General features: G+C 51.4%; 1 protein-coding gene across 1 annotated transcript in view; it reads left to right on the forward strand.

The window, feature by feature from the left end:
* The window catches only part of WDR62 (WD repeat domain 62), a 39,003-nt gene extending 21,181 nt beyond the window's left edge, over positions 1 to 17,822 (forward strand). The window contains exons 13-34 of the mRNA XM_080909239.1: positions 33 to 124; positions 2,823 to 2,948; positions 4,496 to 4,563; positions 4,645 to 4,766; positions 6,173 to 6,248; positions 6,918 to 7,029; positions 7,127 to 7,190; positions 7,701 to 7,823; positions 8,593 to 8,726; positions 10,975 to 11,027; positions 12,897 to 13,115; positions 13,476 to 13,541; positions 14,094 to 14,221; positions 14,516 to 14,616; positions 14,934 to 15,029; positions 15,200 to 15,331; positions 15,562 to 15,676; positions 15,783 to 15,912; positions 15,990 to 16,041; positions 16,195 to 16,815; positions 17,283 to 17,440; positions 17,533 to 17,822. Coding sequence (XP_080765365.1) covers positions 33 to 124; positions 2,823 to 2,948; positions 4,496 to 4,563; positions 4,645 to 4,766; positions 6,173 to 6,248; positions 6,918 to 7,029; positions 7,127 to 7,190; positions 7,701 to 7,823; positions 8,593 to 8,726; positions 10,975 to 11,027; positions 12,897 to 13,115; positions 13,476 to 13,541; positions 14,094 to 14,221; positions 14,516 to 14,616; positions 14,934 to 15,029; positions 15,200 to 15,331; positions 15,562 to 15,676; positions 15,783 to 15,912; positions 15,990 to 16,041; positions 16,195 to 16,815; positions 17,283 to 17,440; positions 17,533 to 17,796 — 3,052 coding nt within the window. The 3' untranslated portion in view covers positions 17,797 to 17,822. The remainder of the gene's footprint in view (positions 1 to 32; positions 125 to 2,822; positions 2,949 to 4,495; positions 4,564 to 4,644; positions 4,767 to 6,172; positions 6,249 to 6,917; positions 7,030 to 7,126; positions 7,191 to 7,700; positions 7,824 to 8,592; positions 8,727 to 10,974; positions 11,028 to 12,896; positions 13,116 to 13,475; positions 13,542 to 14,093; positions 14,222 to 14,515; positions 14,617 to 14,933; positions 15,030 to 15,199; positions 15,332 to 15,561; positions 15,677 to 15,782; positions 15,913 to 15,989; positions 16,042 to 16,194; positions 16,816 to 17,282; positions 17,441 to 17,532) is intronic.
* The last annotated feature ends 312 nt before the right edge of the window (positions 17,823 to 18,134 follow it).

Genomic DNA, 18,134 nt, shown 5'->3' on the forward strand with positions numbered 1-18,134 from the left:
ACAGGGTACAGTCGGCAGCGTTTGTCTCTCAGGATCCACGAGCTGCACTTCATGGATGAGCTGATCAAGGTGGAGGCCCATGATGCTGAGGTGCTGTGCCTGGAGTACTCCAAGCCTGAGACAGGTGAGCCCACGGCAGCAGAGGTTGGGTGGGCAGAGCCACAGAAAGCAGCAGCCAATGGGAATCTTCAGTACGAGCCCTGTTGCTAGACTCTGGACCACATTGGCTTGGATTCCACAATGTAAAACAGCTGAAGTGCTGGTCCCAGAACCTCACCAAGGCTTGAGATGAAGGTGTGTGAGCGAGGATGTGAATAAGCTCATTGTCTGCTTTAAAGAGTTAAATGGCTACAGAAAAGTTTCAAGACTATTATAGCAGATACGTACAGCCCTGTCATCTAGATCCAGATTTTCTTTTTTTTTTTTTTTTTTTTTTGCAGTCCTTTGTACATTAGGCCATGAATTCATGGGGAATGGACCCCAGCAGCTCAGGTTCCTTTTCCTTAGTCTTCACAAAGTGAGCATCTCTGGGTGGTACAGGCTGGCGCTTCAGCTGAACCAGATGCCCTTTTCCTTGGCTTCCTTTTTCTTCTGATGGTTCTCCTTTACCCGCTTCAGGAAGCTGTTTCTGCTCTTCAAGTGCTTGATGTGCTCAGTCCGCACATTGATCCTCTTGGCCAGAATCTTGCCCCTTAACTTGCTTGTTTACGATGATGCCCATGGCATGCTGGTTGACACTGTAGACTTCCAGTTTTTTCGTGGCAATAAAAGACCCTCAAATTGGGGAAGCCCCTCACTCTAGTATCGGAAGAACGCGAACCCAAGAACTCACAGAGAGCTGCAATCAGGCAAGGGGTTTATTTGGGGGTGGGGGAAGACCAGAGCTCTAGGGATGATACATATCTCATGCAGGAGATAGAGGAGTCAACTCCGAACTCAAATGGGGAGAAATATTTATAGGGAAAATCACATAGGCAGTTAGCAACAGGAACGTAGCAATTTCATTGGTTTATTCAAATTGGCACACTCTGCCTATTTTGGATATGAGTCAACTCCAGATCACCCTGTTTTGGGGCACACTGACCTTCATACTAGTTTTTCTCAGGACTGCAGAGCCAGACCTTATTGAGACCAGGTCATCTGCGGTTTTTGTTCTCAGCCTTGAGACTTACTTGTTTGTCCTCAAGGCAGGGTTAGTGGGGCTAGCTTAAAATTTTAACTCTTTCAGCAACACTTATGGGACAATCATTTTTGAACAGTGTACATTCCCTTGAAGTGTACAACATCACCCTTCTTGTAGCTTCGCCTGTATGTGGCCAAAGGAACAACTTCATGTTTCCTAAAAGGCCTGGGGAACATATAGCGAGCGCCTCTCCTCTTTGCCTCTGTGTTTGTCATGTTGGCGAGTTAACTGGAAGATGGCTGCCATGGCTGAACGCTAGATCCAGGTTTTCTTTTGAATGTGGTCTAACCCTTTGACTGCATGACTTCCTCTGCTTTTCTCCCTCATTGTTCTGCCTGTATGTGTGCTACAGGCAGATTAAAATAAGAGCACACACATTGTGGCCTTTGATGGGTGGTGTAAAAGTTCAGGTGTAATGTTCCTGACCCTCATTACCCTCAGGAGATCGTCTCCATTTACAGGACTGTGAGCTAGGGGTGTGGCTCTTCCAGAGCATTGCCTATCACTGCAGATGCCCTGGGTCTCATCTGGTCACATGTATCCATACGCATGTGCACATGTGTATATCTACATATATGCACACGAATGAAACACTGTGCTACACTTCTCAGATATGTGTGTTCCACCTTGATACCACAATGTTATTCTTGTCTTTATTCTGGAGTACTTCCCCAGTCTTAACTTGGTATTTGGACTTCGGCTTTCTGCAGTGTAAGGCCAGCTATATAGAATGTCCCTTAGTTTGGAGTTTGTCTGTTTTCTTCATCTTTTGGTTCAGACAGTTTGGAATATCCAGTGTTGAGTTGCTTTTGTGCTGGTATAATGGAATACCTTGACCAAAGATGATGTATAGAAGAGAGAAGGCTTGGCATGTGTCAAGAACAGGAACTTAGCTGATGATTTTATCGGCACATAGGAAGTAGAGTGAGGCTATAAATCCTCACAGTTGGTCCCCAGTGACTGATACACTTCCAGCAACAAGGCTCTACCCTCTGGAGGTTCCATTGCGTCTTCAGACAGGACTACCATCTGGGAGCCACGTGTACAGCCATGTGAGCCTATGTGGGCATTTCTCATCCAGACCACCACATTATCCAGTCTGGTGGAGTTACATTCTGCTGTAACACATGTTGATCTTCTATACCAACCTTTGTTCTTCCATCCCCCACACTCTTTCAGTGTCTCCTTCCCGAGCTAGCCCAGCCTCAGGCTGTGTTATTAAAACCCTACTAGGTAACCAGAGCAGGCGGAGTCTGAGGGCCAGTAAGAGGGAGGAGGCCCAATGAAAGGACTGGCTAAAAGTAGTCAGCAAGACCTGCCAGGGGTCTGGGTAGCCAAGACTCAGAGCTGGGACATGGTTGAAATGCGGCTAAGAGAACACCTGGGTTTCCTGTGGCACCCCAAGTAGGAGTGCTGAGGTGTCTCTGCAGACAGTTGTGGTGTACACACAGATTTGCCTCTACTGAACCGGAGATAGGGCATAGGGGCTTTGGGAAAAGACCTCCCAGAGCCTTTCCTGGTTTGGGGCAGCTTAGCTGTAGCTCTGGAGTCAAAGACCCTTCAAGCTTTGGACCTTTCAGTCACCTACTTATCTGCGAGGCAGAAGCATCTAGCCACTATTAGCTCTCTCTACTCACAGGAGTGACTTTGCTGGCTTCAGCCAGCCGGGACCGACTCATTCATGTGTTAAATGTGGAGAAGAACTACAACCTGGAGCAGACTCTGGACGACCACTCCTCCTCCATCACTGCCATTAAGTTTGCCGGTAAAGCTTCTTCCCTCCTGCCTGCCGGCCCCCAGCCATGCGCCTCTTTGTTTGCTCCTAAGCACAGTCATTCATGCCCTGTGGCCTGAGATAGAGGAGCAGCAACCTGGGGAGCCTAAAGACTGGGCTTTTTGGTCTACTGATTTATGAAAATTGATGTCAATAATGTTACTTTAAAAGCAGTCAGCAGCAGTGGCTCGCACCTTTAACCCCAGTACTCTGTGAGTTCAAGGCCAGCCTGGTCTACAGAGTGAGTTTTAGGACAGCCAGGGCTACACAGAGAAACCCTGTCTCAAAAATAAAGGACTTGTTTTGGTTCACGGTTTAGGAAAAGGTAGAGTTCTTGGTAGGAAGGCGTGACTGCAGGCGTAGGAAACAGGAACAGAGGTACATGCTGAGGCTACTTCATACAGTGCTGCTCAAATTCAGAGTGGCTCATCCCGCCTCCGTTAAACCTCTGCAGGTTTCCTCACAGACACGTGCTGTGTTACAGAGGTGATTCCAAACGGAGTTGGCAGTGCGGACGTACCGTCACTGAGGCTGAAGAGATGGCTCAGTGGGTAGAGTCCTTTCATGTAAGCACAGTGATCTGAGTTCTAATCCCTAGCACCCACATAAAAGCTACCTGTAATCCCAGTGTTGAAAGCGTAGAGAACAGGGTTCTGGGAGATGTCTAGCCTATTGGTGAACTCCAGCTTCAGTGAAAGATGAAGACCTATGTAAAAACTAAGGTGGAAGAGGCAGGCACGCCAGCTCAGCTGGTAAAAGGAAATTGCGGCCAAGTCTGATAACCCTGGAACCCACATAATGAAAGAGGGAACCAATCGGTATGTTGGTCCTCTGACCTCCACATACACACTATACACTGTGTATACAATAAATTAATAAGTGTTTAAAAAAGAAAAGGTAGGTGACAGGAAGATGCCTGATACAGTCTTAACCTGTGGGACCGTGGGCACTTGGAAGTGGAGATGGGTGGATTGTTTGAGAGCATCCTCAGCTCTATAACGAGGCTCTCGAGTGCAGTCCACAGTAGCCTCACACTCACAGTGGAGCTAAGGATGACCCTGAGTTGATGTTCCCACCTCTGTTTACGTGCTGGGCTCACACTCACACAGGTGTCACTTGTCCTGATTCGTCTTACAGTGCCGAGACCTCAAGCATATTAAACAGGGTTGTACCACTGAGCGACATCCCTGGCCTTTAGCTATTCTTCCTTTTTGTGACAGGATTTCCTCTAGCCAAGCTGGCCTGGGACTTGAGTTCCCCCTGCCTCGGCCGCCCAAGTGCTGGATTACAGAGTACTAGGGTTACCAACATGCACCACCATCCCCATCTCAAAATGGTGTCCCCTCTGTTTCCTGTGTGCCCGTGCTCTGCCCAGACCTGCCTCACACACTGTGTCTTAGAAGGCCTCTCCACCAGTAGGAACCTTTCTGGTCCTAATAGAGTTGGTTGCTGACCCTGAAGTAGATTTCCTGGCTTCCTAGTTCCTTCCTTCCTGTGTACCATAGGATGGCCCTGTCCAGCCCCTTCTCCTCTCCTAGGCACCAGAGATGTCCAGATGATCAGCTGTGGAGCCGACAAGAGCATCTACTTTCGCAGTGCCCAGCAGGTAAAGTGGGGTGACCTCCTTGGGGACTAAGGTCAGGAGCTTGTCAGGGGTGCCCTCTGAAGGTCTTGCCTGCCCTGCCAGAGCTCGGATGGGCTGCACTTTGTCCGTACCCACCACGTAGCAGAGAAGACCACCTTGTATGACATGGACATCGACATCACACAGAAGTATGTGGCCGTGGCCTGCCAGGACCGTAATGTAAGGTGAGGGATCCCCCGTGCCTTTTGTTGGCCAGGCCCCAGATTGCTTCCAGCTTGGCCTAGGAAGATCTTGTTTGCTTGCCGTCTTCTCCCTGAGAAGAGACTGCCTGCTTTTTCTCACTGGACATTCGTTCCCTGATAAGACTGGCGGACCCAGCCTTTGTTTCTTAGAAGCAGGCAGCATCGTGACTGCTGTAATAGCAGGCTCCTGGGACACTGAGATGAGATCACCATTCAGAAGAGCTTTATTAGGAGAGCCTCAGGCTCTTGGCTATAGGCAGCCATGTTTGTAACATGGCGGGTCCCAATGGCAGTGGCAGCCTTTCAGCTCCCAGAATATTAGGAGAGGTGCAGCTTCACAGCAGTGCAGTGACATTCGTAGAGGGAGAGAGAGCTGGAGTATGGGGAGAGTTAGGGCAGGATACTCTGGTGAGCACAATAGAGTCAGTGGTAGGTCCCTCCGTTCCCAGAACATGACACATCTAACATCACAGGAAGCACTGAAGAGACAGGCCTTTCAGTTCTTAAGACAAAGTAGGTTTCTGAGGGGCTCAGGGTAGGAGGATTCATGTGCCCTACACGATACAAGGCGCTGATAAAAGTAGTTATAATTCAAGGTTGTCTCCCAGCTGTCTGAGGGAGGGAGAGAATTCAGCTCTGTGAGAGTTGCAAGGTTACAGCAGCGCCGCTCTGTAGCTGAGAGAGAGACTGCAGGAGGAGCCTCTTTCCAAGGGGAAAGAGTCAGGGTCTTGTTCCTCATCGTGGCAGTGTCTGCCGCAATCCCAACGCTGAGGAAAACATCAGGAGTTCAAGGCCAGCCTTGGACACGTAGCAGATTGGAAGTCACCATGGCCTGCAGGAGACCCAGGATCAAAAAGCTGGAGGAGGAGCAGCAGCTGCTCTGCAGACTCCTGGCTCTCCTGAGACTGCACATGGAGAAGTCACAAACTCGTAGCTTATTTAACTGTCTCACTTGAGCTCCTGTCTCATTCTCAAGGAGAACGCTGCTTCCACAGTGGGGACCGAGGTAGCCCGTCCCTCCTTCACGAAGCTCACAGTCCATGAAAGGACTGTGTGCATAGTGGTCAGGGCTGAAATGAAGGGAGCCTTGGATGTCATGGGTCTCCTGTAGGAGGGTCAGGAGCTACCAGAGAAGCAGTGGCCTGGGGAATGTTCTCTGCTTCCTTCATGGGCTTCTTTCACCTTTGGCTGAGCCCTAAACTTGCTGTGTGAAAGGGAGGAGATGCCCAGTCAACAGGGCTCCAGGTCATGACTTCTGCTTGAGGTGGGGCCTCCCTCCCTGACGTCGTGGAGACAGGAGGAAGCAGAGGCTTCTAGAGCAGAGGGCAGCAGGGCCAGGAGGAAAGGGAGGTGTCTTCTGCTCCCACATGGCGACCCCATTTCCCCAGGGTCTACGACACAGTGAGTGGGAAACAGAAGAAGTGCTACAAGGGTTCCCAGGGTGACGAGGGGTCTCTGCTGAAGGTGAGTGTGAACCTCACACACAGCCCGACATGGCCCCACCCTGCCTCAGTGGGTCTCTGTCCTTGGTGCTTATTAAAACACACTGAACAGGCCCACTCAGGCGTAGCCAGCCGAGGGTGCTTGAGTTGGAGCTGAAGGAGGAGTTCTCTGTTGCTGTGTGGACTCCAGTTTGGGTGGCCGTGGGGTGTGACTGGAAGAAGCAGAGATTTTCATTTCCTCCCACAGGACAGGTGGGCACTTCTCAAAGACTCTGGCTCTAGGGAGTTATTCCAAGTTCAGGGTCCCTGAACAGTTCCCAGTTGTGCCTCAGGCTGACTGTGTGACCTTGGGCGGGTGTTTAATGCTGTTTGATCATCTGATGCAGACGAAAACAGCTTCCATCCTAGGGTTGTTCTGCAGAGGGTTAAGTTTGCACACACTCGGTTCTCAGCCAGGGCCTGGCCACCATCATTTCTGCCCTGGTAGCTATCAATTTCCCATCAGTAAATGCGGGCAGAAATCCCTGCCCTGCCAGGGTGTGTTATGAAACTGCTCTGAGTTGATTTCCTGTACCAAGTATCCAGAACAAGAGGGTGGTCGGTCACTCAGCGCGGTACTGAGATGTTTGGCCCAGGCCTCCCAACAGGGATAAAGCAAGCAGCTCAAGGTGACATGTCACTCTTCCCTCAGGTCCACGTGGACCCCTCGGGCACCTTCCTGGCCACAAGCTGCTCTGACAAAAGCATCTCCATGATTGACTTTTACTCAGGCGAGTGTGTTGCCAAGATGTTTGGCCATTCAGGTAGGTGTTTGACCATTCAGGAAGACGACTGCCTGTGCCCCCTTCCCTGCTCTCACAGCCTGACCCAGAGCAAGAAAGGCCTCCCCTTTGCTTACAGAAATTGTCACTGGCATGAAGTTCACCTATGACTGCCGCCACTTGATCACAGTATCGGGAGATAGGTAGGAGAAGTGTGGAGGCTGCCTCTGGGTGGGCCTCACTCAAGTAGGTGGGCATGCATCATGGGGGAGGGGCTCAGTCCCAGCTTACTCTCACTTTGCTGAGTATACACCCTGAGACATTTCTAGCCCTAAGTTCAACCCAGATCTGTCATTTTCTTGTGATGTTGAACAGGTTCTTTCCCCTCTCTGAGCCTCAGTTTGCTCTGTACGAGAGGCGTCCCCATCTGTCTGAAAGCACGATGCTGTGCCCTGTCCTATGTGATTGGTTGGTCCCGGGGAAGGAGGTATCTTGTTTCTCCCTTTGGTTTACCAAGGTTCTGCCCAAAGCTGTTTGTTTTCCTTGAGTCTTGAGGCCCCAAAGCAGGCCCTAGTTTGCTGGAATGCCTGGACCTTGAGCCAGGGTCCAAAGCCCTTAAACTAAGCTGACAGGGCATCTGTGGAGTAGGATCTCAAGCCGTGGCTGTGGCTCCCACATGGACTTCCTTCTGCTTTGTGCCCCGGTCTTTGCAGCTGTGTGTTCATCTGGCACCTGGGCCCGGAGATCACCACCTGCATGAAGCAGCACTTGCTGGAGATCAACCACCAGGAGCAGCAGCAGCAGCCCAAGGACCAGAAGTGGAGCGGCCCTCCCAGGTCCCGCCAGCCCCAAGACCAGTGAGGTGGCCAAGGCTAAGAAAGTCCTGGCTGAGGCCTTTCTAGCCTTAGCCTGGAGGGAATGTCAGACTTTGGAAACAAAGTTCCAAAGACATACTTAAAAGGGTTTTAAAGTGCTTAGTACCAGAAAGCCCTTCCTCCCCATCAGGGTTGCTTGGGAAGGGAACTAGGCAGGGACTCCAGTGTCACTGAGTGTCCTCTAACCCTTCAGCACAGAGCTGGCCATTCATTATGAGTTCCCTGAGCACATTCATTGCTTTAGCCTTCCTGCCTTTCTCAGACTGTTTTGGAATGAACTTCCATAATGATTTTTATACAGTCTTGCCAACTTGCCCAGGCTGGCCTTAAACTCAAGGCAATTCTCCTGCCTCAGCCCCTAAGTGTTAAGATTACATGTAAACTACAATGCCTGGCTCAGATTCTGATTTGAGATTGAAGGTGTTGGTGAATGCTTGTTTTATCAAGAATGTTTAGGGGTTTCTTTTTTTACTCTGCGTCTATTCCTATCAGCCTCTTATCCTGGAAGCTTTGCCAGGACTCCACAAATGCTCCCAGGTGCCTATGAGGAATGGCCGTGCAAGGCACCAAGGGAATGGGCCCTTGTTGGTGCTGTGGGTTTGAAGCGGATACCCTGCTTGTGGCTACCAGCAGAGTCATAGCTGGAACTTCAGATAGACTCATCTCTAGACAAATCCCTGTCCCACCCCATTTACCTACGTTTCTCTCCTTTCTGTTTTCCTTCCCGAAGCCAGGAGACATACGCATCCACACCAAGTGAGATTCGTTCCCTGAGCCCTGGGGAGCAGACGGAGGATGAGATGGAGGAGGAATGTGAACCAGAGGAGTTGCTGAAAACACCATCCAAAGAGAGCTTGGACCCAGGTTAGGGAAGGGTGACCCAGGGGTCTTGGGTCAAAACTCTTAGTGTAATATTGAGCTAACCGTTTTGGTTGGCGTAACTGAAAGAATGAATACTAGTCCAGGTTTACGGGTCCAGGTAGTTATGTGATATTAAAGGAAGATATGTTTCCATTGAGCGTTGTACAACTGCTGCTGTCTCAGCATGTAGCTACATAGCGAGCTGAGGCTAGCCTGTGTATGCCTTTAATCCCACAAGAGCTCTGTGAATTCAAGACCAGCCCAGTCTACATAGGAAGTTCTATTCATAGCAAGTCCCAGTACAGCCTGAGTTACACAGTAAGTAAGGCTTTATCTCAAAATGAGAAAGAAAAGGAAGGACTGTTTCTCTGTCCTCTGCCTCTGCTTTTCTTCACATCGCCTTTGTACGTAGGCAGACTGTCCCTTTTTGGGGGGAGAAGAGGCCTCTATTAGCTGTAGGCTTATAAAAACTCTGCAGGGAAACGAGCACCTCCTCCTAACTCTCAAGAAAAGTTCTGGACTTGTGCTCTGTGTTCCTGAAATAAACTGTGGCCCATGTCAGAATCAAATGCTGTGATCGGCCAGATCCTGCAGGGTAAGACTTAGTCGGCTCTGCTTAGTACCTGACCAATAGCTGAGGACTAAGGGAACTGCCCCAAAGGGTCTTCCAGGGAAAGAAGGGTGCTGTTCTGCAAAGGGTGAACACTAGCTCCATTGATGGAAAGCTAGCTCTGCGCCTGCTCCCCTGCGCCTGCCCTCTGGTTGCAAGATGGCTACTCAAGTTCAGGCATTAGGGCTGGCTAAAGAGGAAAGATAGTCTCTCTTAAGAATCTCCCTTTAAAGATGCTCCTAGCAGACCTATAATCATAGATGTTTCTGATACATGATATCAGGGTGAGAATTTAACTGGAAAAAGCAGGTGTGATTTTTCTTGTTATCTCCCACACTCCCAATCTGCTGTTCCACGCTGTCCTAGTCAGGGTTTCTATTCCTGCACAAAACATCATGACCAAGAAGCAAGTTGGGGAGGAAAGGATTTATTCAGCTTACACTTCCACATTGCTGTTCATCACCAGAGGAAGTCAGGACTGGAACCCAAGCAGGTCAGGAAGCAGGAACTGATGCAGAGGCCGTGGAGGGATGTTACTGGATTGCTTTCTTATAGAACCCAAGACAACCAGTCCAGGGATGGCACCACCCACAGTGGGCTTGGCCCTCCCCCCTTGATCACTAGTTGAGAAAATGCCTTACAGCTGGATCTCATGGATGCATTTCCTCAACGGAGGCTCCTTTCTCTGTGATAACTCCAGCTTATGTCAGGCTGACAGAAAACCACCCAGAACACACGATGTCCACTAGGCTGGTTTAGATTGTCAGCCTTTCCCTGAGCACTAATACTCTGTGTGCATTGCAACACATCCTACTGTGGATGGAAAGCTTGGTGTGCTGCTGCTGCTGCGCCCTCTGTCCTCTCAGACAGCGGACCCCATGCGCACGAGTGCGTGGAAAGCAGAAATGCCCACTGGACACAGCATCCTAGTCTAGTTCCCACCAGAGTGGGCAGTTACTGTTTTCTTTTTGGGGGGGAGTAGAGGTGGAGGGAAGACAGGGTTTCTCTGTGTAGCCCTGGCTGTCCCAGAACTAACTCTCTGTAGACCAGGCTGGCCTGGAACTCACAGAGATCTGCCTGCCTCTGCCTCCCCAGTGCTGAGTGCTGGGATTAAAGGTGTACACCGTCACCACCCTGTTCAGTGTTTTTCTAATTTTATACCATGTTGTGGAAGCTGCACCCACCTTTCCTGGGCCACCTACTTTGGCATTGGGGTTTTTTGTTTGTTTGTTTGTTTGTTTATTTGTTTGGGTTTTTTTGTTTTGTTTTGTTTTGTTTTCTGAAAAGACACTAGATCCTGACATCAGAACATTTTTTATTTTAAAAAGAAACCCCAAGAGTGCTCCAAGTCCAGTTGGATGTGCTATCCAAAATGGTGCGTGAGACTGTTTACTTTCCCCCACGCTGATACGGTTGGACACAGGGCCCTGCACGTGCCAAGCTAAGACTCTACAGCCAAGCTCCATCATGGTCTTGGTTTTGGTTTTTTGAAAACAGGCTGTTGCTTTGTAGCCTGGACTGAACTCTTCTCTCCTGCCTCAGCCTCCTGATTGCGAAGTTATAGGCATGTAGCAGTACACTCCGCTCCTGTCCTCAATATTGAGATCTGAGTTTGTTTGACATGTCCCCGTGTGTCTGCAGATCCCCGATGCCTGCTGACCAATGGCAAGCTGCCACTCTGGGCAAAGCGGCTGGTGAGTGTGCTGGGAGGATGGGAGATTTAGGGGCTGCCCGGGGAACCCTCCCCATGTTCTCCCTTCAGAAAGTCCTTTCTCTCCATGTCTCCTTTCTGTAGAGAGCCCCATCATCTTCTTAGTCTCAGACAACTGTCTGCCATTGTTCTCACCACTGGAGGTGGGACAGGGAGCAAGAGACAGTGTTGCTCTTCCAAGCCTGCTCACTGTGGGGAAGTGGGAGAGGGCAGCACCACATTAAGTAAGCAAGCCCTGTAGTGTGTGGGGGTCTACGCAAGAGAGGAAACGATACTAGGAAGGAAAGGAAAGACTGTCCAGGGCAGGTTAGTGCCAAGTGTCATCTGCTGAAGTCTCCAGAGCTTAAGAAGGTAATGACAGGAAATAGGCCAAGGTACAGGCAGGCAAGAAAGAGGTCTAGAAGAGAGGCTGGGGGTCTGGATCAGAAGGAAATGGGTGGAGTCTAGAGGGATTTCAAAGGCAGGGCCATTCAATTGGATATAAGGGAAGAAACACTACAAAGATAGTGATAGAGTGGAAAGAATGGTTGTTGCCACAAATGAGGAACAGGCTAGGAGCCCAGGAGTAGAATGGTAGCAGAACCTGGCCTTTAGCCAGAGCTGTGGTACAGCCTGTAATCCCAGACATTCAGGAGACGGGCAGGGGAGGAGCACAGGTCAGGGCCTGTGTGTACTGTGTGCACTGAGGAGTGAAGGAAAGACCACCCTGGGCAGCTGGGTGAGAGCCTAACCGGGAGTGACGCAGTCAGGGGAGGAAGGAGAGGGGATGTGGAGTTTGCGGGAGTTCAAGGCTAGCCTGGGGTATATGCGACCGTCTCTAACAAAGTGATTAGGTTATCCTCTGCTACATAGCAAGTTCCAGGCCAGCCAGGGGTAGATGCGAACATGAGGCCCTGTCTCAGAAACAAATGAAGTATTAAGTGGCAACAAGTAAGAAGGAAGCTGGGGAATGGTTATAGCACAGGGAGTGAGGCCTGGCTTCATCCTCAGTGCTGCAAACAGCACCACAAAGGGGCTGGGGCTTTATCTCCTCCCCAAGGCCAGATCTTGGCGGCCCAGCTTCTCCTTGCCCACACACTGTGATTCAGCGATATTCAGCATGGACAGGATGCTTGCTCGGTTCTCTTCTCATTTTTTATCGGCTGTTTTATTTATTTACTTTTCAAAGGTTATCCCCCTTTCGTTTCCCCTCTGCAATCCCCCTATTCCCTCCCCCTCCTGCTTATTTTGTTTTAAACCTCTTTGTTGTCTTTTATTCAGTCTTCACTTATGGAAATAATTATTCTATTATGGGATTGCTTTATATCTTAATTTTCTGAAAAACAGTTTTATTTTATATTCTGAAAAGTTATTTGAGTATTAAAAAAAAATTAGCTGAGCAGTGGGTGGCACACACCTTTAATCCCAGCACTCAGGAGGAGGCAGAGGCAGGCAGATAGATCTCTGAGTTCCAGGCTAGCCTGGTCTACAGAGTGAGTTCCAGGACAGCCTGGGATACACAGGAACCCTGCCTTGAAAAGACAAAACAAAACCTTCAGTGGGGCTTTTCCTAACCCTATTTCACAGACGGAAAATCTGAGGCCTAGAAAAGTTAAGTGCCTAGAGAGCTGTCTCATAGCTGGACATAGAAAATGTAGAATTAACACAAATCACAAATGTGTTCTCTCCAGCAACAGCTTTGGTAGGAGGTGCAGTTGGTAGAATGGGAGGGGGGCTGTGTTTCGGTTTCTGGATGCTGTTTTCTTAAAGGGGTGTAAAGCCAGGAGACTGCATGAGCTCTACGTAGTCCGTGTCGAAAGTAGCAGACGCATGCCTGTGGCTAGCTGTCTGACTATTGTCCCTGTCCCTCAAGCTAGGGGATGATGATGTGACAGAAAGCTCAGCTTTCCACGCCAAGCGCAGCTACCAGCCCCATGGCCGATGGGCAGAGCGGGCTGAGCAGGAACCCCTCAAGACCATCCTGGATGCCTGGGCCCTGGATTCCTACTTTACACCCATGAAGCCTGAAAATCTAGAAGACTCTGTTCTGGACTCAGTAGAGCCACAAAACCTGGCAGGCCTGCTAAGTGAGGTATAGCCATCCCCCAAGCCCACCAGCCCCGCACTGCAGCTGCTCACTCGGGTGAGGAGGGAGGGCTACAGGGGATGGTGGAGGGCAAACGAGCAATCTTTAGGAGCGGGTCACTCAGCAGCTTGACCAAGCTCTTAAAGGTTGGGCCCCAGCTAGGCTTCTCTTCTAAACGGGGAATGCTCAAGTGGGTAGAAGCCTGGAGTAGCCCCTCCTTGCCTATGACTTGAGGTAAGAGGCTTGCCTTTCTTGTCTTAGTTTCCAAGTAATGGTTCCATTACCTCAGAAGACTCACAGATGCAGGGCACGGCCTTTACTCTTCTTTCCTAGTCTAATGCATACACTTCCTCTTCACTGTGACAGTGTTCACTGGATGATGGACACACGTCTCCGGGAGAAGGCTTGGTGGGCTACCTGCGTCACTCAGAGGTACTTGCCACCCTACATCACCCATGAGCATGCTCTACCTCATGGAAAATCTCTTCTGACCCGGGGTCAGTACCCACCCACCCCACCTGAGGGAGCCGTGTTCTCACCGCTCCTCATGAACTGGTTTGCCTGTTTTTGTTGTTGTGTTTTGAGACAGTCTGATCATGGAACTCTGGCTGGACTGGAACTCATTACATAGACCAGGCTGGCCATGAGCTCGGAGACCATCTGCCTCTGCCTCTGGCTGCTGGGATTAATGTGTGTGCCGCTGAGCCTGCCCAGCTAGTGCTTTGCTTATTCTTGATTGTCCTGTAAACTGACAGAGGGTTAGGCCTCCTCTGGTCTTAGGCCATACCTACACCTTATCTGTAAAGGGGCTGCTGATGCCAGGGTGGGGGAGGAGGTCTGGCCGAGGGCTGACGTCACACTGTCTCTGTGTCTGGCCGTGGGGGCTCTGGGGTCACTCCTCTGCCACTTGTGCATAACTTCCGGCAGCATTCAAGGACGGGGTGAACCTGGCTACCTCAGAGTGGCTCTGTTCTTCACTCCTAGTCTGGGAGTCCCAAAGAGGACGGCCGAGGACACCCCTCCTACCTGCCTCTACAAAGGGAAGCTACTGAGACAAGAGAACTCGTCCTCTGCTCCCCAGAGGCGGAGGTGACAGTTACAGGGATGCACAGGTGAATGTCCGATGCTCCACAGGGAGCCATATGGAGAGAGGGAGCCCTGTGAGAGGCCCAACCTGGAAAAACTGTTGTCCCAGTGGCTTGTGGGAGTGGACATGGAGTTAAGAGGCTGTCTCAGACAGACTTAACTGCAGCCTCATTTCCCTTGGTCCCGGGTTGGATGAGGGTATTTGTTTGGAAGCAGGAGAGGCTGGGGTGTGCTCTGGGAGCAGGGTGTGTGGACCTCAGGGTTCTGGTCAAGGGCCAGCTGTTAATTACTAGTTTAACCCCACCCTGACGGTGTTGCAGGGAGTATTATGAGGAGGCAGAGGCAGGACCTGAAGACCAGCAAGGCGACTCCTATCTCAGGGTCTCCTCCGTCAGTTCAAAGGATCAGAGCCCCCCTGAGGGTGAGTGGGGCGCAAGCAGGCACCCTTGTGGTCTGTAATGACCTCTTGTGGGCACTGGTAGTGGCCTTGACCCATTTCTCCAATGTTGACAATGCCACAGAAGACAAGGGTATTTCCTACCATTAGCTGGGGATGCTAAGCCATTAGCTGAGCACCCAGCTCTGCCACTGCTTGATTCGAGGACCTTGCTGGTCCATAAAAATGTGAGGGGATATGTATCACCCCATCCGCCAGATGGGAAAACAAATTTCAAAGCATCTGGGAAGTATGCCTGATCTCTCCTCGGGCAGGTTTCTGACCCCCCTCTATCCCTTCAGAGTCGGGGGACTCAGAGGCTGAACTGGAGTGCAGCTTTGCTTCCTCCCGTGTCTCAGCTCCTGGAACAGACCCTGGCCCTCACCTCACCATGACAGGTAAGCCAGGTAAATGTTCCTATCAGCTCTGAGCCTCAGCTCCTCAGTGGAAGACTGTCATTTCCTTCTCAGCCTGGTAGCAACCAGGTGTGTGGCAGGCGAGTCTGGATTTCTCCATTGTCTGCTGTGACTCACAGTGCTGACAACTCTCCGCCCTGCCTCCCATCCAGAGCACTCCAGTATGGAAGAACTTTCCCAGCCTGGGGTGCCAGGCTTGGGCAGTGGCTCCTTACCCCAGACACCTGAGCAGGAGAAGTTCCTCCGCCAACATTTTGAGACACTTACTGATGCCCCTGCTGAAGGTAGGATCTGACCTTGCACCCTTGGTGTGTGTGTGTGTGTGTGTGTGTGTGTGTGTGTGTGTGTGTGTGTGTGCGTGCGCGAGCTTATCTAGTGCCAGGCACAGTGTGGGTGTTCTTGGGTAGTCTTCCATGGTAAGGTGGTGAAGGATGGATAAGAAAGCAGACAGTTTGGCCCCTCGATTCACACCAGAGACGTCAGCAGGCCTGAGGGCACGTGGGTGTCTTCCTAGAGCTCTTTCATGGATCACTGGGAGACATAAAGATCTCAGAGACTGGTGACTATTTCTTCAATCCCCGGCTGAGCATCTCCACCCAGTTCCTCTCCCGCCTCCAGAAGACTTCCAGGTAGAAGCTAGTAACTCCTATGTTCCTCTCTTTCTATGTTCTTACCCTCAGTTACCCCAGGGTAAGGCTATGTGAGCCTGCCTTTCCCACCTGACTTCCTCCCCAGATTCCCTCCCCAGCTGCCTCTGCACCTTATGAAGTCTCCAGAGGTTCAGCCTATGGGCCAAGGGGGCAACCGGCTCAAAGCAGGGCCCCTGAGAGCAGGCACTGGTTACATGTCCTCAGACGGGACCAACGTGAGTATTGGGGTCACTCTCAGGACACGGGGCTGCAAGCTAGGTAGCCGTGTCCTTATCAAGAGTTGTACTTGCAGGTCATCTCTGGGCAGAAGGCTGAAGAGACTCCAGAGGCCTTGTGTTTACCAAGTAAGTCTCCCTAATCCTAGAGGGACAGCTCTGGGTGCCCAGCGGAGCCATGGGAGTGTCTGTTTGGATTTGAAGCTTTTTTAGGGCAGGGCTCTGAGGCAGGGGTGCAAGTGAACCATCTACCTCTTTACAGCCCCTTCCCTCCTTCCTCAGTGACACCTACAGACAGGAAGCCTCCAACACCCACATCTGTACTGACCGCAGGCTGGGAGCAAAGCATCTCTGCCCCGTCTACGTGTTCTTACCTGGAGTCCACAGCAAGCTCACATGCCAAGATAACACACAACAGCATCTCTCTCAGGGACAGTGAGGGCCCTGTGACATCTGAGCTACCCAGGTCACTTCATAAGCCCTTATCTCCCGGCCAGGAACTCCAGGCCATTCCCACCACAGTGGCACTCGCTTCTAGCACCACGGGCCACGAGCCTGCACTGCCTTCCTGGGGCAACCATGAGGCCCGAGCCAACCTGAAACTGACCTTATCCAGTGTCTGCGAGCAGCTCCTCTCTCCACCTCCCCTGGGGCCACCCAGCACACGTGTGTGGTCTCAGGAACCTGTGGACGTCCCACCTAGTATGGCAGTCACAGTAGCCAGCTTCTCATCACCCAGCCCTGTAGACACGAGCACCCTCGGACTCCACAGTTCTGTTTTTCTCCCAAAGACTTCAGCCTCTGGGCCCCTCACCCCTCCTGCCCACCCTAACAGCCTCCAACTTCTAGACACCAGGTCTAGGACACCGAGTAGCACTGCTGCTGTCCTGGAGCCCACCCCAGGTGAGTACTGCCCTTGGGACCTGGCTAGAACCCTAGCCCATCCCTGGCTTCTTGACTCACCTCCCCAAGTAGGACGGTCAGCCGGGCCACAGGGGCTGTGCCAGGTTCCCTCGTTTACATAGTCAATGAGCAAACGCAGGCCTTTGTTCTAGGCTCCCATGAGACATAGTAGCAAAGAGAAGGTTGACATAGAAGCAAAGAGTAGCATGGAGAAGGTTGATTCCTGCACTAGGGGAGAAGCCCAGACAAAAATCTAAACGTCAAGCATATCAGGGTGATACAAGCTAGTGAAAAAAATAAGAGAAAGGGGTCAGCAAAAAGCTTTAGGGAAAAGGTTCAGTCCAACAGATCCCTGTAGGGAAGAGGAGCCTAGGGGCCAGGGCCAGCACCTTTACCCCAGCCACCTAGCCTCTCAGGCCATGTAGAAAGTAAAAGTACCCTAGCCATTTATTCCTCTCCACCCTTAGATGTGTCAAGTGTGGTCCCAGACAGCCCTGGACACTGTGGGGAGCCTGGGCGACGGGCTGAAGCCCCATCCCCAGCACTGCTCGAGCCAGGCAGTGTGGGGTCACTGTTGCACAGGCTGCAGACTGCCTTCCAAGAAGCCCTTGACCTTTACCGAATGGTAAGCCAAGGAGCCCAGGGCAGGGTGGGACAATGGAGAGGGCTCCCTGCCACTACCTGGATGTCCTCTAACAAGCTTGCCATCCCGTGCAGTTGGTCTCCAGCAACCAGCTGGACGCTGAGCAGCAGCAGGCACAGACGGAGCTGGCCTCCACCTTCCACTGGATCCACAACCAGCTGGAAGCCAGCAACTGTGTGGCTGCAGCCAACTTGGCCCCACCCCAGACACTGCCTAGCCCAGGTCCCCTGTCCCCACCTACACTTTGTCCCCTGGCCAGTTCAAACCTACAGGCCCTGCTGGAACACTACTCAGAGCTGCTGGTGCAGGCAGTGAGGAGGAAGGCAAGGGGTGACTGAGTCTGCAGCCCTTCTACCAAAGCCCTGCTGCCCTGGAGAAACAGATTTGTAAGCAAATAAACTGACAGTTGTTTCCTGGAACGTGTTCTGTCTGTAAAGCCCTCCCCAATGGATGCGGAGAGAGGGCCTCCTGCGTGGATGAAACAGCCTGGAGACTCTTCGCTCCGGGCCCTGTTCTGTGGACCTGTCGGCAGGGCTCATGGGAGCAGCCATAATAATGCATAGCCTTGCTTCCCATGTAGCCTGTTCCTAGCAGACTGAGCTACCGCAGGGGTCAACATACTCTTTGCTGTACCCTCGGGGAGAACTAACTAACCTGCGGGTGCTCACAAATTCAT

Source organism: Micromys minutus (genome assembly GCF_963924665.1).
Source record: "Micromys minutus genome assembly, chromosome: 32".
Classification (NCBI taxonomy): domain Eukaryota; kingdom Metazoa; phylum Chordata; class Mammalia; order Rodentia; family Muridae; genus Micromys; species Micromys minutus.